The sequence below is a fragment of the Hyperolius riggenbachi genome, chromosome 9 (assembly GCF_040937935.1).
Source record: "Hyperolius riggenbachi isolate aHypRig1 chromosome 9, aHypRig1.pri, whole genome shotgun sequence".
Classification (NCBI taxonomy): Eukaryota; Metazoa; Chordata; class Amphibia; order Anura; family Hyperoliidae; genus Hyperolius; species Hyperolius riggenbachi.
Window position 1 is genome coordinate 270,987,187 of NC_090654.1, and position 21,671 is coordinate 271,008,857.

The window sequence follows — 21,671 nt, forward strand, 5'->3', positions numbered from 1 at the left end:
ACTGTCCCATAAGCCCCCCTGTGGGATGGGGGAGGTGGTGTCTACACACCTACTGAGACATATCAATTCTCCCAGTCCTTCTAGATCAATGACCAAAATTACATCCTCATTCACTAGAAAACCATTACAACTGTCAATGAGGGTCTTACTCAGTCCATCTTATCAGAATGGGGTGGGGGGAGGAAGGTCTGTGACAGTCGCCCTCCAAGGTGACAGCCCCGGCGATTGGGCACTGACACAGCAAGACCGGGCTGCGGGGTGGGCTGGGCTTACATAATCCCCAGGCGAGCTTAACTCTTTATCACAGAGGGAATTCTATCTCTTCAATGTAGAGTTCACAACTGCGTCTGCTGGGGGCACGGACAGAACAATTTCCGGGGGGGGGGGGGGAGACAATTTTTTTTATCTACTTAAAAATGAAGAAATGCTGGTGCTGGTTGATTTTAACGTTCCTATCTTTTAAATGAAATTACGACTTTATAATCAAATATTAGAAAATTTGCCAACTATTGCACTAGGATGTTTTTTTTTCCCCGGGGTGGGTGGTATGTGATTACCCTGGTGTCTGTCTGTGTCTTACAGGACACACTAGACCCCTTAAAGCGGACCTGAACTCAGAACTTACTCTATGCTGTAAAAGATAGGAAACAGCATATTAACCTTTACAGAAAAACATTTCTTTGTTACGGCTGATACAAATCCTGCAATAAACCTGCAGTGTTTCTACTACCTGCTTTCATGGAAGCAAAGATATTTTTAACATCCCATGTTTACAAATTAGCTGCTCTGCCACGGCAGGCAGCTAACACGGGGAGAGATCAAATTACAGTTGTGATTAGATACAGGAAAAGAATAAATATAATGTATTTATTCTTAAAAGCATGAACGCAATCACTGCACAAAGTGATTTTATGAGCGTTTGCGTTTTTCCTATACCTTCCATTGAGGCAAAATCGCCTCAAAAATGGCCCAAGCACCGCTTTTCTGAGCGGATCGGAAACGAATCGCTCAGATGTGAACTCTCTCATAGAGATTCATGGTGTAAGCGCTTTCAGGGCGATTTTGAAAAATCGCCAGCTCTTAAAAAAAATGACAAAATGCATGTAGTGTAAATGAGCCCTTAGAGAGGCTAAACTCTCTAAACACATACAGGGTGCATTTCTCTGTTCTCCTTTTGTCCTATGCAAGAGTTCAGATCCACTTTAAAACCTTCCTCATCCTCAGGGCTCTCATCTATTTAGGTCACAGAATATCAGAGGCTGTTTCAGATGGAAAGCTTAGTTTTTGAACACAAAAATATACTCCAGGTTCAACTAAAGATGCCCATAAACTACTAGATTTTCTTGTTTGATTGACCGTTCGATTTGATTAGGTTACCGGATTGGCAGAGAGTAGATTATGTTCCTTCTGCTCAATCAATAGAAATTGGTCAATATCTATCTGAATCTTCATATTTACTCGATCGAGAAGGATGGAAAATGTTGGATGATCATAAAGGAATTCACTAATATTCACATAATATCAATCGATAAAGAACCGATTTTTGGTTCCAGAACATGGAGGCTCAACATCATTCAGCTCGATTAGTGATGGAGAAATCGCCAGGATCTCCTTGTAGTGTGTGGGACGCTAATTGATTCACTTTCGACCTACCACACTGTTTTCAACCACCCAATAAAGTTAATTGCTTAAAGGGGACCTGAACTCTTGCACAGGACAGAGAGGAAAACAGAGAGAAGTGCACCCTGTATGTATTAAGAGAATTCAGCCTGTCTAATTCCGCCTTATCTGTCACAAATCACAAGTTGTAATTTGATCTCGCAGCTGTGTCTGCTGACTGTTACGGCATAGCAGCTCATTTGTAGATACAGGATGTTAACCCTATGTCTGCTTCCAAGACAGCAGGGAGTAGACACGCTGCAGATTTATTGCAGGACTTGTATCAACTGTAACAAATAAATGTTTTTCTTTAAAGGTTATTATGCTGTTGCTTATCTTTTAGATCAGAGAGGAAGTTCTGAGTTCAGGTCCGCTTTTATCTCCAGACTGAAAATCAAGTTACTGTATAAGCCTACTTTTTCAGCACAAAAAATGTGCTGAAAAGTTACCCCCTAGGCTTATATGCGAGTCAGTGGAGCAGAACGGATGGTGGAGCAGGTTTTGCTACTGGCTGAGGAGCGTAAGGATAGTGCAATAGTGATCCTGCTCTTGCCAGCTGGCTCTCTGCTGTGTCTGTGCCCCCCATCCCCTGCAGCATGGTGTGCAAGATTACCTGTGTCCCCTAGCTTGTGGAGCGGAGCGTGCAAGCAACGTGTCAGCGGTGCAATGATCGGGGATTCTTTCTGTGTGGCAATCGCTGTGTCTCATATCTATGATGTCATCTAGTGGTGTCTAGAGACACAGCTGTATCATCCTTGGGGCACATCTGGCTATGTGGAGGGGGCTTTTACGCGAGTCAATCACTTTTCCTTGTTTTTGAGGGGACTGTGGCTTATACGCGGGTCGGCTTATATGCGAGTAAATACAGTAATATATGGGCAACTTAAAGAGGAACTCCAGTGAAAATAATGTAGTAAAAAAAGTGCTTCATTTTTACCATAATTATGTATAAATGATTTAGTCAGCGTTTGCTCATTGTAAAATCTTTCCTCTCCCCGATTTACATTCTGACATTTATTACATGGTGACATTTTTACTGTGGGCAGGTTATGTAGCTGCTCCTAGCTTTTTTGGCTTGTTTTGGCCTGTTTTGGCTGTTAGAGACAGCTGTAAACAGTTATTTCCTGTCTGTGAACCTTGTTACATTGTAACAAACTGCCAAAAGTACCGCGGTCCCAGAGCTTCTTGTGGGAGGGTTTTCAGCACAAAATTAGTCATACAGCGCCACCTTATGGTCTGTTTGTGAAAAGCATTATATTTCTCATGTAAAAGGGGGTATCAGCTACTGATTGGTATAAAGTTCAATTCTAGGTTGGAGTTTCTCTTTAAAGTCATTGGGAATCGTAATTAAAAAACAAAGCCAAATACTTACCTAAGGAGAGGGAAGGCTCTGGGTCCTAAAGCAGCGCTAGCCTCCCCATTTGAATCCCCTGCCGTGTGGGACTTCGGAAGCCTTCGGGAGCCGAGTCCCCCCGAAGACAGGCGGCTCCATACTGCGCAGTATTGAGCTTCCGAAGCCTCTCTTCGGCAGCGTAGACAGCAGCATCTGACCAAATTGGTTAAATGCTGCTATGAGGGATCCTGCGCTGGAACGGGCACCGGGAGAGGAGAGGGAAGGCTCATTAGGACCCAGATCCTTCCCTCTCCTTAGGTGAGTATCTGGCTCTTTTTTTTTTTTTTTTACTGACAATTGCCATTGACTTTAACTCTATATTCTGGGGTATTTTAAAAGAGATATTACCCTGGGCAGTGGTATTTCTGATAATTGTTACAGAGCCTCAGTCAACTTTGGACCAAAAGTTGATATAGAGGTGACAATATACAGACTTCAAACTGGGAAATGTTGCGGACACACTTGTCCTTCTTCAGGTGTGTAGCCTAATATGGTCGGAGGGTGATGCAGGTTTGTTGTAGTGTGTTGCTTGCAATGTGTGTCTGAAAATGCTTTCTGAATACTGTGTGAGACTACTGGTGCATTAATAGTATGCATAGAGATGGACAGACAGAATAGATAGGTAGATAGACTGTATTCAAGTATACAGGGCTTCTCACAAGCCTCTCCCCTCCTCTAGAATATCCTTCCAATACACATCGGTCACTCTCCAACCCTTGCAACCTTCATGCATATCCTTAAAAATACTTCTTCTCAGCCAAGCATACAATCTAAGCTTGGACATTCCCTTCAGACACTGGACAAGCTGTGCTGCTTCCTGAGTAAACTAAAGAAAGAAAAAAAACTCAGGATGAAAACCTTGTTATCTCCCTATTCATTTAGATTGTGAGCTTGCAAGGGCAGAGCTCTCAGACTTTTGTTTCTTGTAAGTTCATGTATTTAGTTAACCACAATATATTTGCCACTATAACAGTTATATTGTCTATCACTTTTTTATTTCATACCAGTATCTATACCAATGTCTATATTTTTGTGTACTTGTGTTTGTTTCTTATTCTGTACCATGTAACGCAAGATAAGGACATTTTAAATCGCTATTATTAAAAAAAAATAATAGACAGTCTGAACAGACAGATAGCTACACGGAGTATATAGGCAGATAGATAGAAAACAATGTACTGAGTACTTGGGGTGATGGAAATTTCCATTGCCTCAGACAGATCTACCTATCCCCTGTCCTCCCCAGGCTGGTGTCCCCCATCCTCCCCCAGGGTGGTGCTGCCCATTATTGACCCCCATCCTCCCCAAGCTGGTGCCCTGCATTACTGCCCCCCCCCCCCCCTCTGCCCTCCCCAGGCTGGTGCCTCCAATTACTACCCCCATCCGCCCCCAGCCTGGTGCCCAAAATTACTGTCCCCTCTCCTCTCAAAGCTGATGCCCTCCCTTTCTGCCCCCCCCCCATCCTCCCCAGGCCGGTGCCTACCATTTCTGCCCCCCCCCCCCCTCCTCTCAAAGCTGATACCCTTCTTTACTGCCTCCCTTCCCCAGGCACCAGCCTGCCACCTGTGCCCCACATAGGCTGGTGCCCCCCATTACAGCCACTTTGTCCTCCACAGGCTGGTGCCCCTCATTATTGCCCCCTGTTCTCCACAGGCTGGTGCCCCCTATTACAGCCACCACGTCCTACCCATGTGGGTGCTCCTCATTACTGCCCCCCAACCAAGATGGTGCTCCCAATTACTGCCCCCTGTCCTCCACAGGCTGGAGCCCCTCATTATTGCCCCCTGTCCTCCCCAGACTGGTGCCCCTCATTACTGCCCCCTGTCCATCCCAGGCTGGAGCCCCTCATTACTGCCCCCTGTCCTCCCCAGGCTGGTGTCCCTCATTACTGCCCCCTGTCCATCTCAGGCTGGAGCCCCTCATTACTGCCCCCTGTCCTCCCCAGGCTGGAGCCCCTCAATACTGCCCCCTGTCCTCCACAGGCTGGTGCCCCTCATTACTGCCACCTGTCCTCCACAGGCTGGAGCCCCTCATTACTGACCCCTGTCCTCCAGAGGCTGGTGCCCCTCATTACTGCCACCTGTCCTCCACAGGTTATTGCCCCTCATTACTGCCCCTTGTCCTCCACAGGTTATTGCCCCTCATTACTGCCCCCTGTCCTCCACAGGCTGGTGCCCCTCATTACTGCCCCCTGTCCTGCCCAGGCTGGTGCCCCTCATTACTGCCCCCTGTCCTCCCCAGGCTGTAGTCCCTCATTACTGCCCCCTGTCCTCCACAGGCTGGTGCCCATCATTACTGCCCCGTCCTCCCCAGGTTGGAGCCCCTCATTACTGCCCCCTGTCCTCCCCAGGCTGGAGCCCCTCATTACTGCCCCCTGTCCTCCACAGGCTGGTGCCCCTCATTACTGCCCCCTGTCCTCCCCAGGCTGGAGCCCCTCATTACTGCCCCCTGTCCTCCAGAGGCTGGTGCCCCTCATTACTGCCACCTGTCCTCCACAGGCTGGTGCCCCTCGTAACTGTCCCCTGTCCTCCACAGGCTGGTGCCCCACATTACTGCCCCCTGTCCTCCACAGGCTGGTGCCCCTCATTACTGCCCCCTGTCCTCCAGAGGCTGGTGCCCCTCATTACTGCCCCCTGTCCTCCCTAGGCTGGAGCCCCTCATTACTGCCACCTGTCCTCCACAGGCTGGTGCCCCTCATTACTGCCCCCTGTCCTCCACAGGCTGGTGCCCCTCATTACTGTCCCCTGTCCTCCACAGGCTGGTGCCCCTCATTACTGTCCCCTGTCCTCCACAGGCTGGTGCCCCTCATTACTGCCCCCTGTCCTCCACAGGTTATTGCCCCTCATTGCTGTCCCTGTCCTCCCCAGGCTGGAGCCCACCACTCCCCCCTACCTGATGATATCGTCATTATGGCCCATGTAGAATTTCTGCTTGTGCTCCCGGGTGTTGTAGACCACCCCAACCCCCGCCACGAAGTAGACGATCTCCTTGGCCGCCGTGTAGTAGAGGTTGTTGCGGCACTGGTGGCCCCGGTAGCCGTACACCCAGTCCAGGCGGAGGTGGCAGTTGGGGGCAGTGCGGTCGCTCATCTCCCCCCTGGTGCTGCTCGGAGGGTGGCTCGGGTGGGAGGAGGCCGTCTATCCGGAGCAGGTCGGGGAGAAGCCGCTGCAGGCGATGCGCATGGTGCTGCTGCTGGCCGCTGTCCTCGGTGCTGAACCTCCTCCGGCCTCCTCCAGCCCTGCAGCTCCCCAGCTCCGCCTATCCAGTGCCCCCCGCCCCTGACTCCTCCTCACTGGCTGACTGCACAGTGCGTCCCGCCCCCGACTCCTTTTTACTGGCTGACTGTACAGCGCACCCCGGCCCTGACTCCTCCTCACTGGCTGACTGTACAGCGCGCCCCGCCCTTGACTCCTCCTCACTCCCTTGCTGACTGAACAGCACGCCACGCCCCTGACCCCTCCTTCACTCGCTGCCTCTCCGCCCCTGCACGTCTTCACTGACTACCTGTGCAGAGCGCCCCGCCCCTGCCTCATTCTTATTGGCTATCTGTACAGATAGACGGGAGTTACGTCCAATCACAACCGACTTTTCTGCACGACCCACTCACTCATTCCTCTGCCTGGACGGGAATTAAAGTCACAGTAGCAATGACTCTACTGGGAGAAAAGTGTCATATTGCTAGACACGTCATAGAGGGGGAACCTCCCGAGAAGAGATCACAGCTATCCTGCTGGGCACTGCAGTTGGTGGTGTGGTGGTGGTCGGAGACTGGGAGCGACCAGATCCCAAAGGGAGATTTTCTGTGTCAGCAGGGAACCACCTGTGCTTCTCATACAGATGTAGAAGAAATGAGAAGCTGAAAATACTGAGGCTCTCCTGCCTCTGCTCTACAGATCCCAGCAGTGAACTACAGGTCCCAGCATGGTGACATGATCACCTGAGGCTATCAATATGCTGTGGAACTACAAATCCCAGCAGTAAACTACAGGTCCCAGCATGGTGACATGATCACCTGAGGCTATCAATATGCAGAGGAACTACAAATCCCAGCAGTGAACTACAGGTCCCAGCATGGTGACATGATCACCGGAGGCTATCAATATGCAGAGGAACTACAAATCCCAGCAGTGAACTACAGGTCCCAGCATGGTGACATGATCGCCTGAGGCTATCAATATGCTGTGGAGCTACAAATCCCAGCAGTAAACTACAGGTCCCAGCATGGTGACATGATCACCTGAGGCTATCAATATGCAGAGGAACTACAAATCCCAGCAATGAACTACAGGTCCCAGCATGGTGACATGATCACCTGAGGCTATCAATATGCTGTGGAACTACAAATCCCAGCAGTAAACTACAGGTCCCAGCATGGTGACATGATCACCTGAGGCTATCAGTATGCTGAGGAACTACAAATCCCAGCAGTGAACTACAGGTCCCAGCATGGTGACATGATCACCTGAGGCTATCAGTATGCTGAGGAACTACAAATCCCAGCAGTGAACTACAGGTCCCAGCATGGTGACATGATCACATGAGGCTATCAATATGCTGAGGAACTACAAATCCCAGCAGTGAAACACAGGTCCCAGCATGGTGACTGAGGTTATCAATATGCTATGGAACTACAAATCCCAGCAGTGGGTCTATAACTAGGTAGTAGAGTAGTAAAATTAGGTAATTAGCTGGGCAACCACAAGTCCCAGCAATGCTGTGCTGAAACAGCATCTTCCCTCAGTGGCTGCTGAACTACAATGTTCACACTTCAACCAGCCACAAATGTACTCAATATTAACTAAATATTAGTTCTAAACTTTATATAATGGGGAATATTTACCAGGCTGGAAGTGCTACTTGTCATTTATTTGCGCTGTTCTTCCACAGATCAGTTCCTGTGAGATGGGAAGAACCGTATGACTTTTGTTTTGCCTGAGCTCCTCAATTAATTCCATCCTCTTTCAGAAATATCTAGAAAGCCTTTATTTATGTGTGCGTGTGTATAAGTGGTAGGCATCTTTGCAATGCAATACTTATTGCAAGCATGGGAAGCTGATTATAAGAGGGTTTCTGTGTGTGGGAAATTAACCGTCCCCACTCAGTTTTCCAGGTCCAGGATTGTAGTTTTTAGGGAAAAAACTATTGTCTCCAAAGGAGGTTTATCTGGATACTCGTAAGGATGGAGGTGCCCAAGTGTAAAAATATATATAAACTTCTAATAGTTTAAATAAGAATGAGAGGTAATCTCTTACCTCTCCTGACGAGAAACAATGCCAGTAGTACTGGAAAAGTATTTAACGCTATCAGAGGCAGCCCTATCCCATTCATCTTGCTGCAAGGCACTCTGTATTGATCTGAGGAATCAGGCCCGGGAAACGCGTTGACTATTTTGTGTTTTGCATAAACACTTTTCCAGATTGATGAGTAGACAACACCGGAGGTAAGTATGACGTGTGTATGTTTATTTTTGATTTTCAGTTCAGGTTTGCTTTAAGAGAAAAATAATGATTTTAACTTACCTAGGGCTTCTTCCAGCCCCTTGGACTTGTCTTGTGCCCACAACGTCCTCTTGGTCCCCTCCAGCCAGCATCAGCGACCCTGAAATTACGTAGTACGCGGTAATCATGGTCCAGCCAGCAGTATGCGATGATTCAGGGTCTGGCAAGCAGCAGCGACCCCAAAGTGGTCGGAAGAGTGCTTTGGGGTCGCTGCTGCTGGCCAGACCCTGAATTATCACGTATTGCTGGCTGAACCACGATTGCCGCGTACTGCGTAATTGTTAAGCTTAGGCTGTTATGCAGAATTCTCCTCCCCAGAACATTCTGGGAGACCAGGTATTATTTCTACTGACTTTGGAACACCTAGTAAACAAACATTCCGCACCTGTGACAAATTTGTAAATGGGGTGAGGAAAGATTTTACAAACACTGATTAGATCATTTAGGAAGTAATACTGTAAAGCATAGGCAATTTTATTCATTATGTAATATCCAGTAACTTTAGAATGTCCCAATGTAAAATTCACACTGGGGCCCATTACTCCTTACCTACGCCACTGACTTCTACCTCTGTATTTGTGACTGTAGCTAAATAAAAGCTTCTAGAAAAAGTCAGTGTTTTTGAATATTGTCGGTTGCATCAGTCTTTGCCAATAAAAGTGTAATGTGCGGGCGGAACGTTCCGGCAGCCATGCGGCGTTCCCCCGGGCCCCCCTGGGTAATAGATGACCTTAATAACGTATCTCTTTTCATTAGAGGATTAAATAGGATTTCATTATTTCATTCGCTCTTTTCATCTCCTTGTGTGCGAGAGATCAGGGGAGTCATGTGATCAGTCATGTGACCATCGCCCGCTCCTCAATTCACAATAAGATGCAGAGGGACTTTGAGAACTCAGGGAACAGACCGGCATGTCTGGAGATTCTGGAACACAGAAAGAGGATATTCATCTGCCTGGTTTGACCCCTTCAAACGCCCCCATTGCATTGCATTGTAATTGACAATAGTGAAGTAAGCAGAATATGGAGGCTGCCATATTTATTTCCTTTTAAAGAATACCGGTTGCCTGGCAGCCCTGCTGATCTATTTGGCTGCAGTAGTGTCTGCATAACACTAGAAACAAGCATGTAGCTAATCTTGTCAGATCTGACAATAATGTCAGAAATGTCTGATCTGCTGCATGCTTGTTCAGGGGCTATGGCTAAAAGTATTAGAGGCAGAGGATCCGCAGGATAGCCAGGCAACTGGTATTGCTTAAAAGAAAATAAATATGGCAGCCTCCTTATCCCCTTCGGTACAGCTGTCTATTAGGAAAGGAACACAACACACTAGGCAGAATCGCATGAGTTTCCCTATAGCACATAGTGGAAAAGGCATTTGCGATTCTGCCTAGTCTGTTAGTGTTACTACCCTAAGGCTTTGCTAACATTATAAATCGCCAGCGCTATCATAAGCGCTGAGCGATTTATACTGTGATTTTTGAAGAGCTTTTCCCTGCAATTTGAGCTTAGAAAAGCGATTTTCTAAGCGCTTTTGCTTAGCGATGATTTTTTTCACTTCCTGACATCAGTCAGGAGGTGAACTCTGTAACCCAGAAATGAATAAATACAAAGTATTTATTCATAAAAGCTCTCAGGAAATCGCTATACAAAGTGCTTTTCAAGCGCTTTGCGATTTCCCTATACCTTCCATTGAGCCAAAGCGCTCAGAAAATTATACATGTAGCGTGTTTGCGATTTCAATGAAATCGAAACACTTACATGTGAACACTGTCATAGGAGATCACTACACAAGCACTTTTAGGACGATTAGCAAAATCGCCAGCGCTTAAAAATAAATAAGCAAACGCTGATTGTGTGAACAAGCCCTTAAAGGGAACGCGATGTGAGGGGGATATGGAGGCTGACATGTTTTTTTTTTTCCTTTTAAATAATTTGCATTGCCTGGCTGTCCTGCTGATCCTGTGACACTATTACTTGTAGCCATAGACCATGAACAAGCATGCAGATCAGAAGTCTATGACAAATCTGACAAGATTAGCTGCATGCATGTTTCAGCTATGTGATTTAGACCCTACTGACCAGAAAGATCAGCTGCACTGCCAGGCAACTGGTATTGTTTAAAAGGAAATAAATATGGCAGCTTACATAGGATCTCGCACGTCGGGTTCCTTTTCATAGGTGATCCCGTCCTCTGCAGCTTGCCATTGTGATGAGATCATTCATTTTATTCACATCTGTTAATGGTGTTATTGAAGTGGTGGATTAAGTGATTTCATTACAGGTACAGCTCCAGCTGCCATTAGCGAGATTGCGGCCTTTTGGGAGATTTCTTTGGGAACTCCGCAGAATCCAGTAATGAGAGGACATCCATAGAGAGACACCACCCTGGATTGCTGCAGAATGGGCAGAGTCACAGCAGGCAGGCGGCATTGTGCAGTCTATTACCAGCTGAGAATAGAGTCTGTGTGCACAGCTGTCCTGCCTCCACCATTCAGCAAATTGAATTTCTCCATTCCCTGTCAAACCTTATTTATTTCCTGCAAGTGTCTTCCTGTTCTTTCTCGGGTTAGCTTTATCAAGGGCTAAAAACTGTACATCCAGAGGATCCAGCAACAGCCAAAAGCACGAGTGAAACATGTGTCTGCAGTGCAGGGAACTGAGGAGTGCAAAGATTACTTCACAGGGAAGACCTGGGTAAGAGCCGGTTCACACTTGCAGCGGATCCCAACGTGTCTATTTTAACCTTTTCCAGACCGATGCAGGTGAAATCTACGCCCTGCGTGTGGCAGCGTGGATCTGACAGGACGTAGATTTCGGCAATCCTCGCCGCACAGACAGTCACGCCCCTCCTGCTGTACTATATGACGGCAGAGCTGTGTGAGCCTGTCAAGAGCCATTTTCATTGGCTCCTGGACCTGTCATCACTGTAAGCCAATCCCATCGGCTTACATTGATTGACAGGGTCAGGAGCCAATCAAAGTAGCTCCTGACCGGCGCACAGCACTCTGCTGTCATAGAGACGGCTGAGAGAGAAACCTGCGGTGATGGGCAAGCGTTGAGAGCAGCAGGGCTGTGCGGAGATTCGTCAGTAAGCGCCGTTTTGTGCCACTTTACTGTACCCAGCAGTCTCTGGTCCTTAAGGGGGCAGAGACTGCTGGTACAGAACAGGTCAGGCTCCCTGCACACTGCATGTGATTCTGATTCCGATTTTTAATCGGTTTTTACATCCAATTCCGATTTTTATTCTTTACTGCATGCTGCATTTTTTTTATCCATTTTTCTGTTGAATGTATTCAGGGAAAATCGGAATTGAAAATCGGAATCGCACAACGGATTTGCAGTGTGCAGGGAGCGTTAAACTGATCCGTTTTTTAGGAGAAAAAAACGATCCGTTTATCACTATTCTGTGCTATTTGTAGCACACGTCTCCAGTCCATTTAAAGTGGACCTGAACTCAGAACTTCTTCTCTGCTCTAAAAAATAAGCAACAGCACAATAACCTTTAAAGAAAAACATTCATTTGTTACATCTGATACAAATCCTGCAATAAATCTGCAGTGTGTCTCCTTCAGTGGCATAGCAATAGGGGGTGCAGAGGTAACCACCGCATCGGGGCCCTTGGGCTCATAATAATCACTTCTATAGATACGTTGAATAGTGGTAATCATTAACAAACTGTTCCCCGCCCCCTTCTTGTACCTCTGACACTGTAGCTGCCATTGGCAGGGATTGCTATGTATAGAGTGCTTGGGGGTAATCAGTAACAAGCTGTTCCCCGCCCCCTTCTTGTACCTCTGACACTGTAGCTGCCATTGGCAGGGATTGCTATGTATAGAGTACTTGGGGGTAATCAGTAACAAACTGTTCCCCGCCCCCTTCTTGTACCTCTGACACTGTAGCTGCCATTGGCAGGGATTGCTATGTATAGAGTGCTTGGGGGTAATCAGTAACAAACTGTTCCCCGCCCCCTTCTTGTACCTCTGACACTGTAGCTGCCATTGGCAGGTTTTGGTGTGCCGTATCAATTGTTATGTATAGAGTGCTTGGGGGGGCCCCATGTAAAACTTGCACTGGGGCCCATAGCTCCTTAGCTACGCCACTGGTCTCCTTCCTGCTTTAATGGAAGCAGGCATAGGGTTTACGTCCTGTGTTTACAAATTAGCTGCTCTGCCGAGTAAGGCAGTTGACACAACTGAGAGATCAAATTACACTGTGACGCAGTGCTGCATCAAGTTGGGGAGATCTGTATCAGCCCAGAAGTCATGTTAGTCTATGGCGACGCGTGGATGTTTAAAAAATGATCAATGCGACGTGGAAGTGTTTTTAAACAATACACTTCCGCATACCGGAAGCAGGAAGTGACAACAAGCGCGCATCATACGCATGTCACTTCCTGCTTGGCCGGTGGCCAGACAGGGAACACCGCGCTATTGCTTGCCTGAAGGCCTGTTTTTCAACAGTGCGATGTGGTGCGTCGGGCGCGACATACCGCATCGCTGACGCTGGTTTCTGGTGTGAAAACAGCCTGAGGGTCAACAGATTTTAACTACTACGAACAGATTGTATAGGTAAGTCCTCATACTACATGAAAATAGTAAAAATTGTCTAATCAAAATTGGATGTGTGTAAGAACCTTTGAGGCCACACGACTACATTTTTGGACAGCCTTTTCACTGAGCTATCAAGTGCTTAATACAGATCTGTGGCTGTATAATAGCTTCCCATGAAATGACCGCTTGTCATCTATAAGGCGCACTGATGGCGCTTAGTAAGGACCCTTCCCCCTCCTGATCCCTTAATACCTCCGCCAGCAGCAGCAAGGATTCCCGCAGGGATGTAAATTGATATAGAGCTCTCGGAGGATCGATGGGAGGGCAGAGTGGCCATTTAGCCATGTGTCTGTGGATTGTATGGTGACTGACATTGAGTGATCAGCAGAGCAGCCACAGAGAAGTGACAGATGGCTGCTAATCTCAGCTGCGGCAATGGCTCTTTATACAAGCCTGGCTCTCTACGTAGGCAGATGATGACAACCTGGGAGGGCAGAGAGTATAACTGTGAGAGGGCCCAGGGGTCCAGCGGAAGTCATTAAAGTCATTCAATGTTTTGGAGAAACAGTGTGACCAGAAACGTCATGTTGACCAAGAAACACTAGTTAAAGCGGATCCGAGATGAAAAACTTACTATAACAAGTAACTTGTCTATATATCTTATCTAAAGTTTAGATGGTTTACACAGCAAATCTGGATACAAACAATAGAATATGATTATTTATTCCTGTGATACAATGAGGGCAGCCATGTTGTTTGTAAACATTACATAGAGGCAGGCTTATCTGTATCTTGAGCCATCAGCCTAATCCCCTCTCCTTTTCCCTCGTCCCCTCTGCCTCTGAAATCAATGACTAGGAACGGCCTCCCCCTCCTCCTGCCCAGACTGAGCTCTCATGAGCCCTTGCTACTGCCAAGGCTCTCTGAAAAGCTGTGGGTGTGGCTTTTCTAGTTTATAGGGAATAAGAGTATTAAAACAAAAACAAAAAAGTATTTGGCTTGAGGAATGCCCTATAAACAATAGGAAAGGAACACAATTATGCAATGTGTAAAAGTTCACCTCGTATCCACGTTAAGCATAAGGGGCTAAAAGTGGTTGAAAAGCCCTCTTACTAAAAAGCAATGCCGAGTATAATTTGCCTTCTTAAAGCGGTATCGTCACCATAAAAATCTAATTTCAACAGCAACTGGTCTGAGTGTATTAAGTGATAAAGATGCTAATCCTGCATTCAAAACTTTCAAAACTTTTTCTGCTGTTATGATTTGGAGTTATCACATACTTAAGGAACACTGGCCCTTTAGTAGTCGTGCCAAAGAATTGCATGTTCTTTTTATCTATAATCTATTCCTCCTCTTCCCTTTATTTCCCTGCCAGCTCCTTATCTGAAACCTAATCCCCTACTCACTTGTGTTTACAAGCAAGGCTGAGGTGACTCAGCGATTGGAGAAGACAAGAAAAAAAGTAAAGGGCAGAAATGACATCACTAGTTAGCCTTAACTGTGGGCAAAAGACATGGCCCCCACCAGGAACAGAATTCTCGTAATTTACTATATAACATTCACTGAAATCAAAACGTGGACAGTATAATACATGTGTTATGTAAGTAGATCAAGTATTGATCTACTTATATATGTGTTTTTTTCCCTGGCATAGTATGGCTGATCCTACTGCTTTAAAGGGACTCCGAGCAGTGCAGAAACTATGGAAAGATGCACATCATTTTAAAGCTCTCTTTCTCCTCTTTCCAATGATATATAAACTGCCGCCCTACACCTTTTAGTTTTCGCTATTTTCGTGATTGAAATTGCCGCGGCCGCGATTTCAATCGCGAAAATAGAGAAAACTAAAAGGCGTAGGGCGACGATTTAGGTGTCGCCAGAAAGAGGAGACAGAGAGCTTTAAAATGATATCCATCTTTCCATAGTTACTTGTATTACACAGGGCGACTTTTTCCTAAAGTCAGCAGCTTCATTCTGCTGAATGGAGCTGCTGACACTGGGGAAAGTGTCGCCCTGTGTAATACAAGTAACTATGGAAAGATGGATATCATTTTAAAGCTCTCTTTCTCCTCTTTCTGGCGACACCTAAATCGTCACCCTACGCCTTTTAGTTTTCTCTATTTTAGGAAATTATCAAGCAACCACTGAGGAATTATACCATTTGAATAAAGTTTTTATGCTGTCATTGGTTGCAGATAAGCGACTCACAACTTTGTTTTTGTTTTGTTTTTTAACCCTGATTATAACCTTGATTATAACACCTTGATCAAGCATTGTTGATGGTATGACTTATACTTCCATGCAAACTGTTCTTTTTCTTCATATTGTTATTTTATATGCTGTATACTTATGCATACCTATATATACTCATGTATGTTCAGTTAACAACTCAGCACAAATGTCATTGTTAATATGACTGTAAAAAAAATTGAAAATCCTTTAATAAAAATTATTGAAACCTAGTTTTCTCTATTTTCGTGATTGAAATCGCGGCAGCAGCAATTTCAATCGCGAAAATAGCGAAAACTAAAAGGCGTAGAGCGGTGGTTTATATATCATTGGAAAGAGGAGAAAGAGAGCTTTAAAATGATATGCATCTTTCTATAGTTTCTGCACTGCTCGGAGTCCCTTTAAAGAGGAGCCAGAGTCAGGACAAGGTCCTCCAGCACCCAAGGCTGAGACACCAAAGTGCCCCTCCATCCCTCCACCCCAGCCGTCACACACTGATTGCTATTAAACTAAGAGGTGCCCCAGGGCCCCCAACACCTTCATCTCTAGTTATCTGGCTTGCAGTCACTGTCATGTATCCCCTTTTCTTATTTCTCTCTGCTTCAAACACAATAGGGGAATGATAGCTGAGTGAGTTGTGCCCACCTCCTACACTGCGCCCTGAGGCTCGAGCCTCTCTCGCCTTTGAGAGGAGCCATACTATCTCAGAAAAAAAAAAAACACATACTGTATATAAGTAGATAAATACTTGCACTACTTACTTAACATATGTATTGCACTGTCCATTTTTCTATTTTAGTGATTTTTCTACATTTAAAAAATGAGAAAATTCTTCTTAGCATTTCCCTTTTTAAATGTGGCTATTTTGAAACCAATCCTGATGTCATTTCCTCCCTTAATCTCATCTGCCTAAGCGCCTCCCTATGCTGTATCTATCCAGTCATTTGGCACTTTTATTGGCTTGATGAAGCAGGCTCAGCCTCAGACCTGCGAAACGCATTGCTGTGCTAAATTAAAATGATTAAAAAGCAAAAATCTACTTACCTTGGGGCTTCCTGCAGCCCCTGGCAGCTGATCTCTGCCCTTACCGCAGCTCCGGTGGCTCCTGGTCCCCTCTAGTGCAGATGCCAACCTCGCCAGGTCGACATCAACTTGCGTTTCAGCGTGCGGCTCACAGAGTCGCACTGATGTCACCCCGACTGTACTGCAATACAGTCCAGAGGACATCAACGTGACTCTATGAGCCGCACGCTAAAGCGCAGAAGGCATTTTGTACTGGAAGGGACCCCGGGCCACCGGCTAGGAATGGAGCTGCGGCGAGGGCACAGGACAGCTGCCAGGGGCTGGAGGAAGCCCCAGGTAAGCAGATTTTTGCCTTCCCTTTAAAAGGAAATAAATATGGCAGCCTCCATATTCCACACACTTCAGTTGTACATTAAGTGCTTTGATGTATATTTTCTTTAAAACGTCAAGGCAAACAAGTTAAAACAGGGCACTGTGTTGATGATTAAACAGGCCCGGATTTACATCACAGGAGCCTGGCCCAGATTTACATCACAGGGCACAGATGTTCTGGCACCTTAGACTTTGCCCTCCATGAACCTACAAACCCCCACCAAACTGCACCACAAGTGTGCTGGCTGCCCCAGCTATCACTTCACCCTTACATCCCTTGCCCATCATAGGTAGCTACAGGTGCCCTTTAGTATTAGCTAGCCAGTGGTACCCTCAATATTAAGTTGGCCACAACTGAAGGGAGAACTCATCTGTGGAAAACCGAGAGCCGGGTGAGTAATCTCTCATTAACACTCTGCTCAGGACTCTGCATAGGGAGGGCGGGAGGCAGGAGGATAAGAGTAAGCCACCTTTCCACCATCAGGCGCCTGTAGGCATGTCTACAGTGCCTTATGGTAAATCCGGCCCTGTGATTAAAGGTATTGAAGGCCCCTTCTTTTGTACAGCAATAGTTATTCCTGCTTGACATATTCTTTTCCTTCAGACCATAACCGCAATCTATTTTTTTCTTTTTTGCAACCACAACATACCGTACTTGCAGGGTGATCAGCAATGGCAGACTCCATACAGCTCTCCTGAAGGGCTTACTTTAAGCACAGACCACTGCCTGTCGGAGAAAGGATGATCTTGGGAAGTGCAGCAAGGGTTAACGGCTGTGTTGTGAGCACAGAGCCCGTCTTCGCTTCAGTGGGAAGACCGCATACGAAGCAAGGATGATAACATTTAACGCACCAGGAGGCACGCGATCGCGGATAGAGCGAACTGAATAATCAGGAATTGACTAGCGCGCATTGAGGACATGACAGACATACTTATTACTGCATTACCGGCGAAAATGAACGTTTTACCGCTGTTATTCTTACACTCAGTTTAATGCATCATAGGAGAGAAATCAAGTGGGAGCACAAGAAAATAAGAGGTGGAATGAGCTGAACAGAAAACACTTGTAGGGAGGAATCTCTGGAGGCACAAAAACATCCTCCTCAACAATAGCGCTTTTCAACGCTGCTTTTTTACGTCCTCACAAAAAGCGCCATTGTCTACAGAAAAATAGTTACTATGGTTCCGGGTTCTGCGTACGGACGGCGGCAAAGGTACACAGACGGTAAATCTAATTCACCTGGCAGAGCGTGCCGCATCTGCCACCATTCAGATACAGTTTTGTTTTTCGTTAGCATATTTGAATATGCATATATTTGGATATACTAGGAGCACAAGAAAAGTAATAATAATAAAAAGTAACAAATTCCATGTTTGTAGTGCCACCTGCTGGTTTGATTGGGAAGGTTTTGTGAACAAAATAATGTCTTAGTTTACTGCTGCAGTAAACAGGTCCCTAGCAATGCAAACGTGGTTCCCAAGAAATGAGGTGGACTGTTTGTTGTTGTTGTTTTCCAGAATGTATGCCCCACAATTCCACATCTGCTCCTCCCAAATACAGACCGCACCTGCGCGGCTGCACCTACTGATTGGCAGAGTGCCATGCAAGGGGTGTGGTCTGCGGCATATAAACACAAGGTGATTGCCTTATAAATGGCAAGGTGAAAGTGGTAGGGGACATTGACTTGAGCGAGTGACTGGCGCTACCCAGTGGCCACTTCAGTTTTTGAAAATCACTTTGGGATTGCTTTTAATCCTGTAGTGAGAGAAATATGGAGAAAGCCACATTTTTTTCCTTTGATTAATGGCAATTCCAATAATTATAATTATGTATACATGATTTAGTGTTTACCTATTGTAAAATCTTTCCTCTCCCTGATTTTCATTCTGACATTTATCACATGGTGACATTTTTACTGCTGGCAGGTGATGTCAGTGGAAGTAGCTGGTGCTTGGTTTTTTGGCAGTTGAAAACAGCCGTAAACAGCTAATTCCCATAATGCAACAAAGTTCACAGACAGGAAACTGTCAGGACCATGGTCCTCACTGTTTCCTGTGGGAGGGGTTTCACCACGAAATCAGCCATACAGAGCCCCCTGATGATCCGTTTGTGAAAAGGAATAGATTTCTCACGGGAAAGGGAGTATCAGCTACTGATTGGGATAAGGTTCAGTTCCTGGTCATACTTTCTCTTTAAAGTGGACCTGAACTCTTGCACAGGACACAAGGAAAACATCGAGAAATGCATCCTGTATGTATTTAGAGAGTTTAGCCTGTCTAATTCCCCCTCATCTTCGAGTAATCACAACTATAATTTGATCCCTCAGCTGTGCCAGCTGGCTGCCTCAGTAGAGCAACTAATCTGTAACCACAGAATGTTAACCCTATGTCTACTTCCATGAAAAAGCAGGAATTATACAAACTGCAGATTTAAAAGGCCTAGTGCACACCAAAAACCGCTAGCAGATCCGCAAAACGCTAGCGGCTTTTGAAGCTTTTTTTCTTATTATTATGAAGCGTTTTGCAGTTTTGTGTAGCGTTTTTTTGTGTAGCAGAATACAGATCTTGTTACAGTAAAGCTGTTACTGAACAGCTACTGTAACAAAAACGCCTGGAAAACCGCTCTGATCTGGCGTTTTATCAAGTGTTTTGCGTTTTTCCTATACTTAACATTGGAGGCAGAAATGCCGCCGAAATCCAAAAAATGCTGCAGCCCGGGAATATGCGTTTCTGCAAAACGCCTACCGCTCTGGTGTGCACTGGTGCGCTACCAAAAGCGCTCGGTGTGCACTAGGCCTTATTGCAGGATTTGTATCAGCTGTAACAAAGAAATGTTTTCTTTAAAGGTTATTTTGCTATTTCCTTTCTTTTAGAGCAGAGAGGAAGTTCTAAGTTCAGGTCCACTTTAAGGTGTATGCAGGGCTGGACAGTCTATTGGGCAAACAGGGCAATCGCCCAGGGCTTCCAAACTGGCTCTAAGTGGAGCACACCTGGTCAAGTCGAAATGCTCCTCCTTAAAGGAGAACTGTAGTGAGAGGTATATGGAGGCTGCCATCTTTATTTCCTTTTAAGCAATTCCAGTTGCCTGGCAGCCCTGCTGATCCTTTGCCTCTAATACTTTAGCCATAGCCCCTGAACAAGCATGCAGGAGATCAGTTGTTTCTGACAAATTTGACAGATCTGACAAGATTAGTTGCATGCTTGTTTCTGGTGTGATTCAGCCACTACTGCAGCCAAATAGACCAGCAGGTCTGCCAGGCAACTGGTATTGCTTAAAAGGAAATAAAGATGGCTGCCTCCATATACCTCTCACTACAGTTCTCCTTTAACTTTGTGAAGTTTATGTTAGGTTTTTTGGTGACAGAAATGGTATTTTGCATGGCATGGAGGGATTGGAAGAAATAAGCTTGGTCTATAGATGAAAAGCATACATTTCTGGCAAAGAATCCTTCTGCAGGAAGCGTAATGCGCTGATGATATACAGAGTGTGGCGGGGGGGGGGGGGAGTTTGTCAGGAGGATATCTGCAGAGCACATACCCATCTGCGAGAAAGGCATTTAGCCCACAGCTGGATCATTCACCAGAAAACCTAGGCAGGTTCCTGGGGCCTAGTTGGTGTCAAGGGGCCCACCCTCTCTGACCTCTCTCCACTTCAGCTTACCAAAAAGAACATACGGGGGCCCCAAATCTACTACCTTGCCTAGGGCCCTAATACATCGTAATCTATCCCTGATTTAGCCCCTCCCCCATGTAACCTCACAGGTAGTATCTGCAGTAATCAGCCTGCACACCTTACTTAACTGTCACCCAAAACAATAATTCCTGATCATTTCAGGTGATAGTTTTGGATTGATCATTTTAGAGAAAAGTTGTCATTTGCTGGGCAGCCCGTTCTGTCCTATGGAAAGGGGGGAGGAGTATCTCGCTACAGGGACACCACCAGGGACAGGTAAGGATTTCTCTAGGTGGCCCCATCTCTGAAGGGAAGGCCGGCATCATCAGGGGCCCCTATACTCACTCTAGATTATCACCTGGAATGATCACAGATGATTGTTTTGGGAGAAAAAAAAATGTAGGGTGTGTAAATCGCTTAATTCTTGCACTTTTTTCCCTGTGCTATTTTTGGATCATGCACAGTTTGTGGCAGGACAGGTCCACTTTACAGACCATCTTTGTGTTTTATCTGTAACAGCGTAAGACAGAAGGAAATAACGTGAGTGACCCTTTAATACAAGCAGGGAGGCTGAGCCTGAGTGACAGGCGTAAGCATTTAATCCGGGGGATCGTCATATCTGCAGCTGAACAATCCATCACATCCCATTAGCAGCCAGGGACAGAGACAGAGAGACCAGCACTGTTATGTCACACACTGACACTGACTGGCAGGCTGAAGCGTGGGAGGGAGAGAGAGAGATAGATTGACAGAGAGAAAGATGCCCACACTTTAATGCCACTCTGACACTGACTGGCAAACTGCAGTGTGGGACTCGGAGGGAGAGAGAGGGACTGATAGAGAGACTGACTGAGTGACTGATAGAGAGAAAGATCTGCACTGTTATGTCACACTGACACTGACTGGCAGGCTGCAGTGTGGGAGAGAGAGAGAGAGAGAGACAAAGAGAGCAATTAAAAGAGACTGGCAGAGAGAGAGAGACAAAGAGAGAGCGATTGAGAGAGACTGACAGAGAGAGAGAGAGAGACATAGAGAGAGAGAGACTGACAGAGAGAGAGACAAAGAGAAAGCGATTGACAGAGACTGACAGAGAGAGAGAGACTGACAGAGAGAGAGACTGACAGAGAGAGAGACATAGAAAGATCGATTGACAGAGACTGACAGAGAGAGAGAGACTGACAGAGAGAGAGAAACAAAGAGAGAGCGATTGACAGATACTGACAGAGAGAGAGAGACATAGAGAGAGACTGACAGAGAGAGAGAGAGAGAGAC

At 46.2% G+C, this 21,671-nt stretch overlaps 1 protein-coding gene across 5 annotated transcripts in view; it reads right to left on the reverse strand.

Annotated features, from left to right (window-relative positions):
* EML5 (EMAP like 5) overlaps nucleotides 1-6,318 on the reverse strand; it is a 255,544-nt gene extending 249,226 nt beyond the window's left edge. For all 5 annotated transcript variants that reach the window (XM_068254559.1, XM_068254558.1, XM_068254557.1 and 2 more), the window contains exon 1: nucleotides 5,945-6,318. In XM_068254559.1, coding sequence (XP_068110660.1) covers nucleotides 5,945-6,141 — 197 coding nt within the window. In that variant the 5' untranslated portion in view covers nucleotides 6,142-6,318. The remainder of the gene's footprint in view (nucleotides 1-5,944) is intronic.
* Nucleotides 6,319-21,671: the final 15,353 nt, after the last annotated feature.